General features: G+C 47.3%; 1 protein-coding gene across 1 annotated transcript in view; it reads right to left on the bottom strand.

Annotated features, from left to right (window-relative positions):
• The window catches only part of COG2 (component of oligomeric golgi complex 2), a 260,876-nt gene that overhangs the window by 35,190 nt on the left and 210,488 nt on the right, over positions 1-15,198 (bottom strand). The window contains exon 16 of the mRNA XM_075339700.1: positions 11,586-11,725. Within this exon, the coding sequence (XP_075195815.1) occupies positions 11,586-11,725 (140 nt within the window). The remainder of the gene's footprint in view (positions 1-11,585; positions 11,726-15,198) is intronic.

Raw genomic sequence — 15,198 nt, 5'->3', positions numbered from 1 at the left:
TCGCCATGGCCCCGCCCCCCCACACGGATTGGCCTCTCGCCCCGGCTCTCTGCAGGCCCCGCCCCCCTCACGCAATGCACGCTCGCTCTGGCCCAACTGACACGGAGCCGCGACTCCCAGGTGAGTACACACACACACATCAGATCACACTCACTCTCACACATCACATCCACACACTCACAACATCCGGGGATATCGCTTGCTTCTACACCGGCTCCGTCAGGATCCCAGCAGCGCCACACATAACCTTGCGATGCTGGCATCTTGACGGAGGCCGTGAAAGCTGGTAACCATTATACACATCGGGTAACTAAGGTCCCTTAGTTACCCGATGTGTATCATAGTTACCAGTGTACACCGGCTCACACTCACTCTCATACACACCTCACACACACATCACATCGCATCCACACATCAAGGTCCTGCAGCGGCGGAAAATACAGACACATAACAGCACACACACACACACATACACACACATACACACACACAAATCAGATCACACTCACTCTCACACACACATCACATCCACATACTCACAACATCCTGGGATATCGCTTGCTTCTCGGCGGCGGTACTGTGCTGTTAGCTTCCAGGACCTGCGGGAGGATCACATGGCCAGAAGCATGTGATATCCTCGGATGTTGTGAGTATAAGCGCGTATGTGCGATATCGTCAGTGTCTGTGTGTGTGAGTGTATGCGATCGGGTGTGTGTGAGTGGATGCGATCGGGTGTGTGTGAGTGGATGCGATCGGGTGTGTGTGAGTGGATGCGATCGGGTGTGTGTGAGTGGATGCGATCGGGTGTGTGTGAGTGGATGCGATCGGGTGTGTGTGAGTGGATGCGATCGGGTGTGTGAGTGTCGGCAGAGGAGCACGGCGTGCTGGAGGAGGCTGGGAGCAGAGAGGCTGATCATGGGGAAGGCTGGGAGGAGAGAGGCTGATGCTGGGGGAGGCTGGGAGGGGGAGGCTGGGACGAGGGAGGCTGATGCTGGTGGAGGCTGATGCTTGGGGAGGCTGATGCTGGGGGAGGCTGGAAGGAGAGAGGCTAATGCTGGTGGAGGCTGATGCTTGGGGAGGCTGATGCTGGGGGAGACTGGGAGGGGAAGGCTGATGCTGAGGGAGGCTGGGAGGAAGGAGGCTGGGAGGAGAGAGGCTGATCCTGGGGAAGGCTGGGAACGGGAGGCTGATGCTGAGGGAGGCTGGAAGGAGAGAGGCTGATACTGGGGGAGGCTGGAAGGAGAGAGGCTGATGCTGGTGGAGGCTGATGCTTGGGGAGGCTGATGCTGGGGGAGACTGGGAGCGGAAGGCTGATGCTGAGGGAGGCTGGGAGGAAGGAGGCTGGGAGGAGAGAGGCTGATCCTGGGGAAGGCTGGGAAGGGGAGGCTGATGCTGGGGGAGGCTGGAAGGAGAGAGGCTGATGCTGGTGGAGGCTGATGCATGGGGAGGCTGATGCTGGGGGAGACTGGGAGCGGAAGGCTGATGCTGAGGGAGGCTGGGAGGGGGAGGCTGGGAGGAAGGAGGCTGGGAGGAGAGAGGCTGATCCTGGGGAAGGCTGGGAAGGGGAGGCTGATGCTGAGGGAAGCTGGAAGGAGAGAGGCTGATGCTGGGGGAGGCTGGAAGGAGAGAGGCTGAGGCTGGGAGGAGAGAGGCTGATGCTGGGGAAGGCTGATGCTGAGGGAGGCTGGGAGGGGAAAGCTGATGCTGGGGAAGGCTGGGAGGACGGAGGCTGGGAGGAGAGAGGCTGATCCTGGGGAAGGCTGGGAGAGGGAGGCTGATGCTGGCGGAGGCTGATGCTGGGGGAGGCTGGAAGGAGAGAGGCTGATGCTGGTGGAGGCTGATGCTTGGGGAGGCTGGGAGAGGGAGGCTGATGCTGAGGGAGGCTGGGAGGAGGGAGGCTGGGAGGAGGGAGGCTGGGAGAGGTAGGCTGAGAGAAGAGAGGCTGATGCACACACACACACACATGTGCGCGCACTGCACAACACACCACACACTGGGAACCACAAACAACTGCCCTACACAGACACCCACACACACAGACAACGCTGCACACACACAACACCCAACACACAAACACCGCGGCACACACAAATATACGCACATACCGCACAACACACACATTGCACAAAACATACCTCCCCCCAAAACACACCACACACACACAAACCGCGCAACACACACACACAACGCTACAGACACACAGCGCTCCACAAACAACGCAACACACGCAACACACATACAACACCGCTCTCACCCCCCGTCACACCCAGACAACACCCAGAACATGTACAGCGCCTACACAAACACTTGGTAACTACACACAACAACATCTATATATATATATATATATATATATATATATAACAAAAATCATACATGAACTACACAATACGTAAATTCTAGAATACCCGATGCGTAGAATCGGGCCACCTTCTAGTATATATATAAAAAGAAGTGTTTCACTAAAAAAATTATATTACAGACATCACTAGGGGGGGCGCACAGACATCACTAGGGGGGTACACAGACATCTAGGGGGGTACAAAGAAATCATTAGGTGCAGCTCTGCTACATCTCACAGCGAGCGGCCAAGGAACACGACTGCCGGCTGTGAGTGCAGACAATGACTAAGCCGCGATGAGCAATGACTATGGGCAGACACAGTCACAGGCTGAGGGTGCATCTGACTGCAACGAATCATAGACGACAGCACGGCCGGTGGGCAGGGAAAGCACGGAAGGCTGTGTGTATGTGATAAGCCTAATGCGCAGCACAGGAAGTGAATGCGCGACCCGGAAGCAGTTTGCTGCCAAGACAAGTCTCCATAAGTATGAAACGCTCGCTTAATTCTTTTTTTCTTTATTCTTCCTTTAATTTCCGCAGTACCAAAACCGGATCATACACCTAGAATCCCGGGCCCGGGTCCAGCCCCCGGGCATCTTCGAAACTGAGCGGATCCGTACTATAACAATCAGAGTCTGCTCAGCCCTAGTGGCTAAGACTTCTACATGGTATGTCTATAAGGAAAACCAATTGAAAACTACTTATATTTGGGTATGACACACCCTACTTGTTACATAAACTGAATACTAGCATTCTTAACCTCTGTTGCAGGTGTGGTACCAATATCCAATCCAAGATCAATATCAAAAAGAAAGTTTATGAAACACAGCGCATATAACCATCCTAAACCCATTTCCATTGCCAACAGATGAAATATCAGAACACATAAAGATCAGATTTGAAATGCTAAAAAGAGACATTATTTGGATGTATAAATTGGAAACCATTTGCCTGCACGGTATTAATGAAATGAAAGAAGCAGTTCTTTGTTAAATGGAAAATAACTGACATCTACTGGACAATGGATGAATTACAACAATAAACATGATACGTATATACGATCCTAAGACTATGTTCACACACTGCGTTTTTTACCTGCATTTTTGGTCCGTTTTTGCTGCAGAAATTTCTTTCTCTGTAACCTTTCTGCAGACATTCCCCAGCAAAACCTATGGGAAAAAAAATTAGCTGTGTGCACACTGCGTTTTTTTCTTAAGAAAATTCTTTCAGTAGATTTTCTTAAGAAAAAGAATGAGCATGTCACTTCTTTTCTGCAGCTAACTGCGTTATTTCACTCCATTGACTGTAATGCAATCATGAAATAGCGCAGGAATAACGCAGGTAGCAAGTGATGTGCATTATTCCTGTGTTATTCCTGAGTTATACCTGCGTTATTCCCGCGTTATTTCGCGTTTTCGGGACATAGTGTACTTCCCTGCACTGCGTTTTGCAGGGAAGTGATGTCACTAGGACAGGAAGAGGAAGGAGAAGAGAAAAAAAAAAGCGTGTGCTCCGCTGTATTTTTAACTTCCAGCCGGGTAAAAACACAGCGGCGGCCCGGTATTCTCAGGCTGGGGAGAGCGAGGGACAGGGTTAATGACCTCTCCCCCTCCCGCAGCCGAGAATATCAGCCGCAGCTTCCCCGGGACTGTCGCATCCATTATGCGGCAGTCCTGGCGTGTTACCGACTCCTCCAGATGCCGTGATGCTGGGGCAATCCGGGTAATATGGAGTTAACGGCAACTAATAGCTGCCGCTAAGTCCAAGATTAGTGATGGCAGTGTCTATGACACGCCGTCACTAATCTGAAAGTGAAAGTAAAGAAACACACACACACACACCGAAAAATCCTTTATTTTGAATAAAAGACAAAAAGCCCCTCTTTCTCCAGTGTATTAACCCCTCCCAGACACAGCTCCGACGTAATCCACAGCGATGTCCCACGGCGCTTCCAGCCCTGCTCCAGCCGCGTGTGACAGTTCTCCACGGGTCAGTGAGCGAGTGCTGAATGCGGCTCCCTGAGCGAGGCTGCGGGTAACTACAGGACATTTCTTACGGCCGCTGATGTGAACACATTACCGGCCGCGAGAAGTGCAGTGTGTGTAGGGGGAAACATGATAAATAAAGCTGGAATATCTATCCCTCTATTATCTATCTATCATTTATCTATCTTTCTATATTATCTATCTATCTATACCCTAAATATCTATTATCTATCTATCCCTCTATTATCTATCTAGATATCTATCATATGTATCTATCTATCTATACCCCTAAATATCTATCTATTATCTATCTATCTATATTATCTATTTATACCCCTAAATATCTATTATCTATCTATAGATATCTATCTATTATCTATCTTTCTATATTATCTATCTTTCTATATTATCTATTATCTATCTATTATCTTTCTATCTTTCTATATTATCTATCCTTCTGTCGATCTATCATCTGTCTATCTATCTATCCCTCTATTATCTTTATCTATCTATCATTCATATGTATCTATTTATCTATACCCCTAAATATCTATCTATTATCTGTCTATCTATCATATGTATCTATCTATACCCCTAAATATCTATTATCTATCTATCTATCCCTCTATTATCTATCTATCTATATTATCTATCTATACCCCTAAATATCTATCTATTATCTATCTATATCTATCTATTATCTATCTTTCTATATTATCTATCTTTCTATATTATCTATTATCTATCTATTATCTATCTTTCTATATTATCTATCTCTCTTTCTATATTATCTATCCTTCTGTCGATCTATCATCTATCTGTCTATTTATCCCTCTATCTATCTATCCATCTATCTTATCTATCCATCTATCTATCCATCCATCTATCTATACCCCTAAATATCTATCTATTATCTAGCTATCTATTATCTATCTATACCCCTAAATATCTATTATCTGTCTATATCACTCTATCTATTATCTATATCTATCCCTCTATAATCTATCTATCTATTCCCCTAAATATCTATTATCTATCTATATCTATCTATCTATCTATCCCTCTATCTATCTATGATATATCTATCTCTGTATTATCTAGTTTTTTTTTTTTATTTTCAGTGTGCTTCATTGCTGTAAAGGCATTAAAAAACGCAGGGACCAACATGAAAGAAAAAGCACCGAAAACGCACCTGCGTTATTGGTGCGTTTTTTAACGCAGGTGCGCTAATCCTTCACTCTCAAGAAATTTCTTAAGAAAAATCATTTTTCTAGTGTGAACATAGCCTAACTATAACAAGTGCAAGTATGAGTAAACAAAAAAACCTCTCTCAAAAGAATCTGACAACCAACCAAAAAGGACAAAATATTATACTACGTATTTGATCTACATTTCATAAATATATGAATTTTATGTTTTATATTACCAACTATCATTTATTTTATTTGTACCACTAAGACCTTTTAGTATTGTTATTATATTATCGTGATATCGTACTATTATGTGATCAAAGTATTAAAACAACAGTTATGTTTAACTGCCACAAAGTTTCACATTTTTACCTCCAAACCGGCTAAATAACCCGAGCATAGCGTCTGTTCTGTGGTGACCCACAGGAAAAATGCCCACAGGAAAATTGCCCACGTGGAAAATTGCCCACGTGGAAAATTGCCCACATGGAAAATTGCCCACATGGAAAGTTGCCCACATGGAAAATTGCCCACATGGAAAATTGCCCACATGGAAAATTGCCCACACAGAAAATTGCCAATTACAGCATCAGAAAGTTTCAGATCTATGATATTTGAGATGCAAGGTGAGGATGTTCACATGATATGTGAAAAATGTCCACAGAAAATTGCCAACAGACATGAATGCCCACTAGGATTGGGGACCATGTAACCCAGAATGGGAACATATATACCAGGAAGGGGGCATCTATACCAGGATGGAGACAACGTGGACCATACACACCAGGATGAGGACCTTATATACCAGCATTGGGACATATATACCAGGATGAGGACATATTCAACAGGATGATAGGCATATATACCAGGACGGGGGACATTACTACATAATGAAGGGGGAGGGGAGGCAGTTCATAAGTCTTGATAGAAGTTAGAACGCTACAAGGGCCCATACATGTGAAAAACATATGTGAGTGGTGGGGGCAGGTCCAAATTTCACACTGAAGCCCATTGGACTCTAGTTACACGACTGCAAAAACACAGGACCGCCACTAGGAATTTCAGGACTCCATACTGGCAAAATTTCTGGGCCCCCTTGAGACTCCACATAGACTGCACCCCAGCTCTCCTCCACCCCTCAAACCTTCCACACTCCTGACGCCATGCTTGGAAAAATGTGTGTGTGTGCATATATATATATATATATATATATATATATATATATATATATATATATATATATATATATATATATATATATATATTCTAATATATAAAGCTGTATGTATGTGTGTATGTCCGCTAAAGGAATCCGCACCGTCACATTTACAATCATGAAGTTTTCCAGATGCCTCATGTGACTCAGAGAACGTCAGACTATGTTTTGAGGAGAAAATTTAACCCCACGCTTTAGTTTTTCACCAAAACTCCTGCCTCCATTAAAGTCAACGGAGCTGGGAGGTACAGGTCATTAATAGGAACTGTGATTGGTTGCTATAGGAACAAAGGACATTCTTCGTATAAGAAGCTTATGTGTGAGATAATATGATATCGGACGGGAGACAGAGAGATAAAGATAGAGACAGAGGGAGACAGAGAGTGAAAGAGACAAATAGAGAGAGACAGACAGGGAGTGAGACAGACAGGGAGTGAGACAGACAGGGAGGGAGACAGACAGGGAGGGAGACAGACAGGGAGGGAGACAGACAGGGAGGGAGACAGACAGGGAGGGAGACAGACAGGGAGGGAGACAGACAGGGAGGGAGACAGACAGGGAGGGAGACAGACAGGGAGGGAGACAGACAGGGAGGGAGACAGACAGGGAGGGAGACAGACAGGGAGGGAGACAGACAGGGAGGGAGACAGACAGGGAGGGAGACAGACAGGGAGGGAGACAGACAGGGAGGGAGACAGACAGGGAGGGAGACAGACAGGGAGGGAGACAGACAGGGAGGGAGACAGACAGGGAGGGAGACAGACAGGGAGGGAGACAGACAGGGAGTGAGACAGACAGGGAGTGAGACAGACAGGGAGGGAGACAGACAGGGAGGGAGACAGACAGGGAGGGAGACAGACAGGGAGGGAGACAGACAGGGAGGGAGACAGACAGGGAGGGAGACAGACAGGGAGGGAGACAGACAGGGAGTGAGACAGACAGGGAGTGAGACAGACAGGGAGTGAGACAGACAGGGAGTGAGACAGACAGGGAGTGAGACAGACAGGGAGTGAGACAGACAGGGAGTGAGACAGACAGGGAGTGAGACAGACAGGGAGTGAGACAGACAGGGAGTGAGACAGACAGGGAGTGAGACAGACGGAGTGAGACAGACGGAGTGAGACAGACAGGGAGTGAGACAGACAGGGAGTGAGACAGACAGGGAGTGAGACAGACAGGGAGTGAGACAGACAGGGAGTGAGACAGACAGGGAGTGAGACAGACAGGGAGTGAGACAGACAGGGAGTGAGACAGACAGGGAGTGAGACAGACAGGGAGTGAGACAGACAGGGAGTGAGACAGACAGGGAGTGAGACAGACAGGGAGTGAGACAGACAGGGAGTGAGACAGACAGGGAGAGGGAAGAGGCAGACAGGGAAAGAGGCAGACACACAGGCAGAAACAGACACACAAAGACAGACAGAGACAGACAGGGAAAGAGACAGACAGAGAGGGAGACAGAGTGAGGCTGGGAGAGAGGGACAGTGGGAGAGAGAGACAGAGACAGCTAACAACTCAGGCAACTCTGGATATTACAGCTAGTGTGTATGTATGTATGTATGTATATATATATATATATTATATATATATATACACACACGTATACTGTATATGTATATACAGACACACACACACACAAAAACACACACGACCAAAAGTTTTAGCACCCTTGAAGTTGTTCCAGAAAAAGAAGTGTTTCACTAAAAAAATTATATTACAGACATCACTAGGGGGGCGCACAGACATCACTAGGGGGGTACGAAGAAATCATTAGGTGGGGCACACAGACATCACTAGGGGGGCGCACAGACATCACTAGGGGGTACATAGACATCCCTAGGGGGCCATGCACATCTCTAGGGAGGCACATACATCCCTAGGTGAGCACAGATATCCCTAGGTGGGCACGAACATCCCTAGGGGGATACAGACATCACTAGAGGGGCATGGACACCACTGGGTGGCACGGTCAGGAATTGCAGAGTACAGACATCACTAGGGGGCAAACAGCACTGGAGGTGGTGCACAGCATTGGAGGAAACACAACGCTGGTGGTGATAAACAGCACTGGAGGGGGCTGCACAGAGCGCTGGGGGGGCACAGAGCGCTGGGGGGGCACAGAGCGCTGGGGGGGCCACACAGAGCACTAGGGGTGGCACAGAGCACTGGGGGATGGCACACAGCACTGGAGGGCGGCACACAGGGGCGGCACACAGCACTGGGGGGGCTGCACACAGGACTGGAGGCTGCACACAGGACTGGAGGATGCACACAGGACTGGAGGATGCACACAGCACTAAGGGGCTGCACACAGCATTGGGTGGGCTGCTCACAGCACTGGGGGGCATGTACACAGCACTGGGGAGCCTGCACACAGTGCTAGGGGGCTGCACACAGCATTGGGGGGCTGCACGCAGCACTAGGGAACTGCACACAGCATTGGGGGGGCTGCTCACAGCATTGGGGGACTGACCTCACTGGAGAGCAGGCACACAACAGAGGGGGGACCACAATATCAGCCAGCAGCCACCCGGAATTGCCGCATCCATTAGATGCGACAGTCCCGGGACTCTACACGGCTCAACCCGAATTGCCCTGGTGTGGTGGCAAATCGAGGTAATAAGGAGTTAATGGCAGCAGCCCATAGCTGCCACTAAGTCCTAGGTTAATCATGGCAGGCGTCTATGAGACACCCACAATGATTAACCTTTAAGTGAAAGTAAATACACATACACCCGAAAAAATACTTTATTTGTAATAAAAGATAAAAAAACCACCCTCTTTCACTACTTTATTAATCCCCAAATACCCCTTCAGGTCCAGCATAATCCACACGAGGTCCCGCGACGCATCCAGCTCTGCTACATAAAGCTGACAGGAGCGGCCGTAGAACACCGCCGCTTTCTGTCAGCTCCAGGCAGCAACTGAAGTGAGTCACGCTGTCAGTGGTGACGTCACTGAGGTAATGTGTGCGGTGATGATGGGAGCGGTAGTGCCAGTGTGTATGCGGTGATAATGGGTGCAGTAGTACCGGTATGTGTGCAGTGATGATGAGTGCGGTAGTGCCGGGGTGTGTGCGGTGATGATAGGTGCGGTAGTGCCGGCGTGTGTGCAGTGATGATGAGGAGTGCGGTAGTGCCGGGGTGTGTGCGCATTGATGATGATGAATGCGGTAGTGCCGGGGTGTGTGCAGTGATGATGGGGTCTCTCTCTCTCTCTTAGCTTAATGCAATGTGGAATCCGTTGCCTTTATTTCACACTATTTACAAACGCATCCGTCAAACAACGCATTGTGGCGGATGCCGTTCAACGCAAGTGTGAAAGTAGCCTAAAGCCGGCGTCACATGCTACGATATAGCTAACGATATGTCGGCGGGGTCACGGAATTCGTGATGCACATCCGGCATCGTTAGAGATGTCGTAGCGTGTGACAGCTCCAAACGACTGTTAGCGAGCAAAAATACTCACCTTATCATTGCTCGTCGGCACGTCGTTCATTTTCATAATGTCGTTCCTCCTTCTGCGTACTGGTTGTTCGTTGTTCCCGTGGCAGCACACATCGCTACGTGTGGCATCCCGGGAACGACGAACACAGCTTACCTGCGTCCCGCCGGCAATGAGGAAGGAAGAAGGTGGGCGTGATGTTACGGCCGCTCATCTCCGCCCCTCCGCTTCTATTGGGCGTTCGCTGTGTGACGTCGCTGTGACGCCGAACATCCCTCCCCCTTCAGGAAGAGGATGTTCGCCACCCACAGTGACGTCGTTAGGGAGGTAAGTACGTGTGACGGGGGTTAACGACTTTGTGCGCCACAGGCAACGAATTGCCCGTCACGCACAGACGACGGGGGCGAGTGCAATCGCTCATGCGATCGCACGATATATATCGTACCGTGTAACGCCACCTTAAGGCAGAATCAGTGAGAAATGAGAGCAGACTGTTTCTATCGCTGATAATTACAGACTGCTGCTACAAACCACAGATCTTCAGCATTTTTGCAGTTTTGCACTAGGTCAACTGTAAATCACAAGTTGATCACCTATCATGTGAATATCCTCACCTTGCACCTCAAATATCATAGATCTGAAACATTGTGATGCTGCAATTTGCGATTTTCTGTGTGGGCAATTTTCCATGTGGGCAATATTCCATGTGGGCAATTTTCCGCGTGGGCATTTTTCCGTGTGGGCAATTTTCCGTGTGGGCAATTTTCCGTGTGGGCAATTTTCCGTGTGGGCAATTTTCCGTGTGGGCAATTTTCCGTGTGGGCAATTTTCCGTGTGGGCAATTTTCCGTGTGGGCAATTTTCCGTGTGGGCAATTTTCCGTGTGGGCAATTTTCCGTGTGGGCAATTTTCCGTGTGGGCAATTTTCCATGTGGGCAATTTTCCTGTGGGCATTTTTCCTGTGGGCAATTTTCCTGTGGGCATTTTTCAGGGAACCCTGTTCTGTATACCCACTTGACGAAGGCTACAATCAGGAGGTGATTACAAGGTCTGTGTCTAAAGAATAAAGGTATTTATTTTATACTCCTATGTGGCTTCTTTTACTCATTGGACAGAGCACTATTGCACACCCACAACTCAGCCTTCTAATCACTGCTGACCCACTCAGAGGTCTAAACAGGAAGGGTTCAGGGCCGCCGTCCTGCACATAGGTGAGTCACCGCTATCCCCACATCCAACCTCACTAAGCGCCACCACAACCATTATAACTGGCTTAGACAAATAGAAGATACAAGAACATCCACATGAAATTCCAGTTCTAAATAAAATCTCACAAAGAACACTAGCTTACATTCACTTGGGCAAAAAATTCTTATGTAGAGAATATTTGTAAGGCAAGTCAACTCACTTGTGTGTGCATTCAGAGAGGGCTCTTTTCAGCCATTGTTGTCTAGTTGCTTCTTTTACTTTATTCCCGTACTCAAGCTGAAGTTGGAACAGTGGCTTGAGAGCATTGTCCACATAGGAAGACGCTTTCGTAGGTACCTCCTGCAAACAACAATGTACATTTATATATCACAATATCAATGAAATCTTTCAGCAAAAAATGTGAGAAAGTGAGCAACAAAACCAACTCTGAATATTATATCTCTGGTGAGATGTGTTCACTACAATCTACAGTCTTGGTGTAAGCTTTGTATGTTTGCCTAACTTTTTAGCTTTATTTTTTAAATTCGTAAATCTCTGATATTTTTACTAACAGGAGATGTTATTTACACATATGACTTTTCATTACCCAAATATGCTATAAAACTGGATTTGTTATCCATACGAACCACCCAAGCTCAGCTTCCACTTCTTAAATTGCTAAGGAAAAATACAAACATCCATGATCTTATAAAGCGAAGAAGGAGAACTGGAATGTTACAATGAAATGTAACAGCACAAAGTTCTGGCTATATTTAGCCCTTTTAACAAGTAACATGCATGCGGAGTCATATTTTGGTGGGAATGAGTGGCTCATGGCAGGTTCCGGCAGTGTTATACACAGGACACCCCGCTGAAGCTGCTGCGTTTGGTTGTAATGCAGCCGTCCTCACAGACTGCACAGCTCTTCTGCTCTGAAAATGACGGTCCAGTCCATCAACTTCCTTTAACAGGAAAAAACCTTAAAGGGAACCTGTCAGCAGAAATTTCGCCCAAAACCTAAAAGATTCCCCCTCTGCAGCTCCTGGGCTGCATTCTAGAAAGGTCCCTGTTATTATTGTGCCCCATGTGAGACCAAAAGAAAGACTTTATAAAGTGGTACCTTTTTGTATTCAGATACTGTAAATGTGACACGGAGGCGGGCTCTCTGCCGTCCGTTATTCTGCCTCCTGGTCCTGTATGCCGCCCCCATCGCTCCTTTCCATAGCTGATGCACCGCCCACTGCTCCAGCCATCCCAGCGCATGCCCAGTGCCAGTCTCACGGGACCGCTGGTGACGTGTGCGCAGGCAAGTGATTATGAGCGGGGCTGTGATTGTTATCAGCAAGTACCCGCCCATAATCTCGTGAGCGCGCAAACCTCACCAGCGGTCACACTGTGCTCAGGGTAGTGCTAGACTGTATGGGCTGCTTCCAGGGATGACGTCCCTTTTGTCACGTGATAGGGGCGTGTTCAAAATACTATCACGTGACAAAAGGGACGTCATCCCTGGAAGCAGCCCATACAGTCTAGCACTACCCTGAGCACAGTGTGACCGCTGGTGAGGTTTGCACGCTCACGAGATTATGGGCGGGTACTTGCTGATAACAATCACAGCCCCGCCCATAATCACTTGCCTGCGCATACGTCACCAGCGGTCACACTGCTCAGTCCCGTGAGACTGGCACTGGGCATGCGCGGGGATGGCTGGAGCAGTGGGCGGTGTCATCAGCTATGGAAAGGAGCGATGGGGGCGGCATACAGGACCAGGATGCAGAATAACGGACAGCAGAGAGCCCGCCCCCGTGTCACATTTACAGTATCTGAATACAAAAAGGTACCACTTTATAAAGTCTTTCTTTTGGTCTCACATGGGGCACAATAATAACAGGGACCTTTCTAGAATGCAGCCCAGGAGCTGCAGAGGGGGAATCTTTTAGGTTTTGGGCGAAATTTCTGCTGACAGGTTCCCTTTAACATAGGAAAGTTGTATTTTAACAGAGGGGTGAAGAACAGGTCTAATCACATGATTCTATGTCAAATAGCATTTTGAGAACAGAAGAGCTGTGCTGTCTGTGAGGAAGGCTGCACTGTATCAGGCAGGAGGTGCATTACAAAGGATGACCACTATAACCTACTGCATATATTAGTAAGTGCCACAAAATAATCCCAACATAATTTTTAAACTAAACTACTTCTACATTTTGAAGCAAAACATATTCTCCGTCACACAATCCATATTACACTTCACTTCTCTCTGTAAATAATAGGAAAGTATGAACATGGCAGGCTATTTGCCTGCCATGTGACTATGGATAACAAAAAACTAGTTTTTAAACATCAACCATAAATTGGAAATTAAACGTGCCAACAGGGAGCCACCACCAAGATTAAGGGAGGGAATTAGCACGATGCTGTCATGGTTCTGGAAAATACAATTACCAATGAGCAATTACCATCTTTTCCTTTCACCATGACAGTACCGTACATGAAAGAATAAAATAAAAAAGAACTATTAGGGTGGGACCACCGCTGATAGCACCTTCCTTGCAAAGGCAAGGCATGAAAGGTTTAAAAGACGTGGAAGGCGAGGACCAAACTGCTGCTTTGCATATCTGTTCTACTGAGGCATTGGTCTTTTCGGCCCACAAGGTGGCTATGACCCTGTTGGAGTGAGCCTTAATGTCCTGAGGAGGGGCATGACCCGAGGTAGAGAAGGCTAAGGAGATAGCAGTTCTAACCCACCTAGCGATAGTGGATTTGGTTGCTGGTTTACGTTTATTAGCTCCCTGGCAGGTGACAAACATAGCTGAGAATTTCCACCATGGCTCTGTTACCCTGAAGTATTATACTAAGCATCTCCTAATATCCAGGGAGTGAAAAGTCAGTTCCCCTTGGGATTTTGGTTCTTCACAAAAAGACAGTAGAATCATCTCTTGATCAGTGTGGAATCTGGTATTTACCTTAAGGAAAAAAGCTGGGTTGGCTTTTAGAATTAGTCTATCGGAAAGAATGGTAGTAAATGGAGGATTAACGGAGATTGCCTGCAACTTGCTAATACGTCTAGCAGACGTTAGAGCTACTAGGAGAACTGTTTTAAGAGTCAGAGACTTCACCATAATTTAAGAAATAGGCTCAAAGGGTGCATTCAGATCATTTAGCACTAAATTGAGATCCCAAGGGCTAACTTTGGAGATCACAGGGGTCTAGAAGTGAAGGAGGCTCTAATAAATCTTCGGATCCATGGGTGAATCGCAATTTTATTGTCGAATATCACCCCCAGGGCAGAGACCTGCACTTTTAGCGGACTGGTGGATAGACCTTTCTCGAGTCATTTTTGCAGGAACTATAGAATTTCCGTCAGGGGAACGTGTTGGACTTGGTTGGTTAAGTTCCTTCCTGAAAATTCTAAGAATTTCTCCCAAATTATTGTGTATTTAACCAACGTCACCATTTTCCTGCTTGACATCATGGAAGAGACTAAGTTACCGGAGAAACCCCTGGCTAGGAGGAGTCTCCTTTCAAGTTCCATGCTATCAGATGTAATCGCTGAACCTGGAAGTGCAGGACTGGTCCTTGTGACAGTAGTTTGGTGATATTGAAAGGAGAATCCAGGGGTCCGATACTGACATGCGCCAGATCCACATGAACCATGGTCTCCTTCACCAGAATGGTGCAATTAAAATGACTCTGCCTTCTCAGATTTTCTTGCGTTCAGCTGGAATGGGGGAAAAGCATAGCCCAGCCGAAAATCCCATTTCTGGAGGAGTGCATCTACTCAACAGGGAATTCCCTTGAGTCCAGGGAGAATTATTTCCTTACTTGCTGCTTTTGTC

Source organism: Anomaloglossus baeobatrachus, chromosome 3, assembly GCF_048569485.1.
Source record: "Anomaloglossus baeobatrachus isolate aAnoBae1 chromosome 3, aAnoBae1.hap1, whole genome shotgun sequence".
In the NCBI taxonomy this organism is placed as follows: domain Eukaryota; kingdom Metazoa; phylum Chordata; class Amphibia; order Anura; family Aromobatidae; genus Anomaloglossus; species Anomaloglossus baeobatrachus.
Note: the sequence above shows the minus strand (reverse complement) of the source record. Positions and strands in the feature narration are given on the sequence as shown.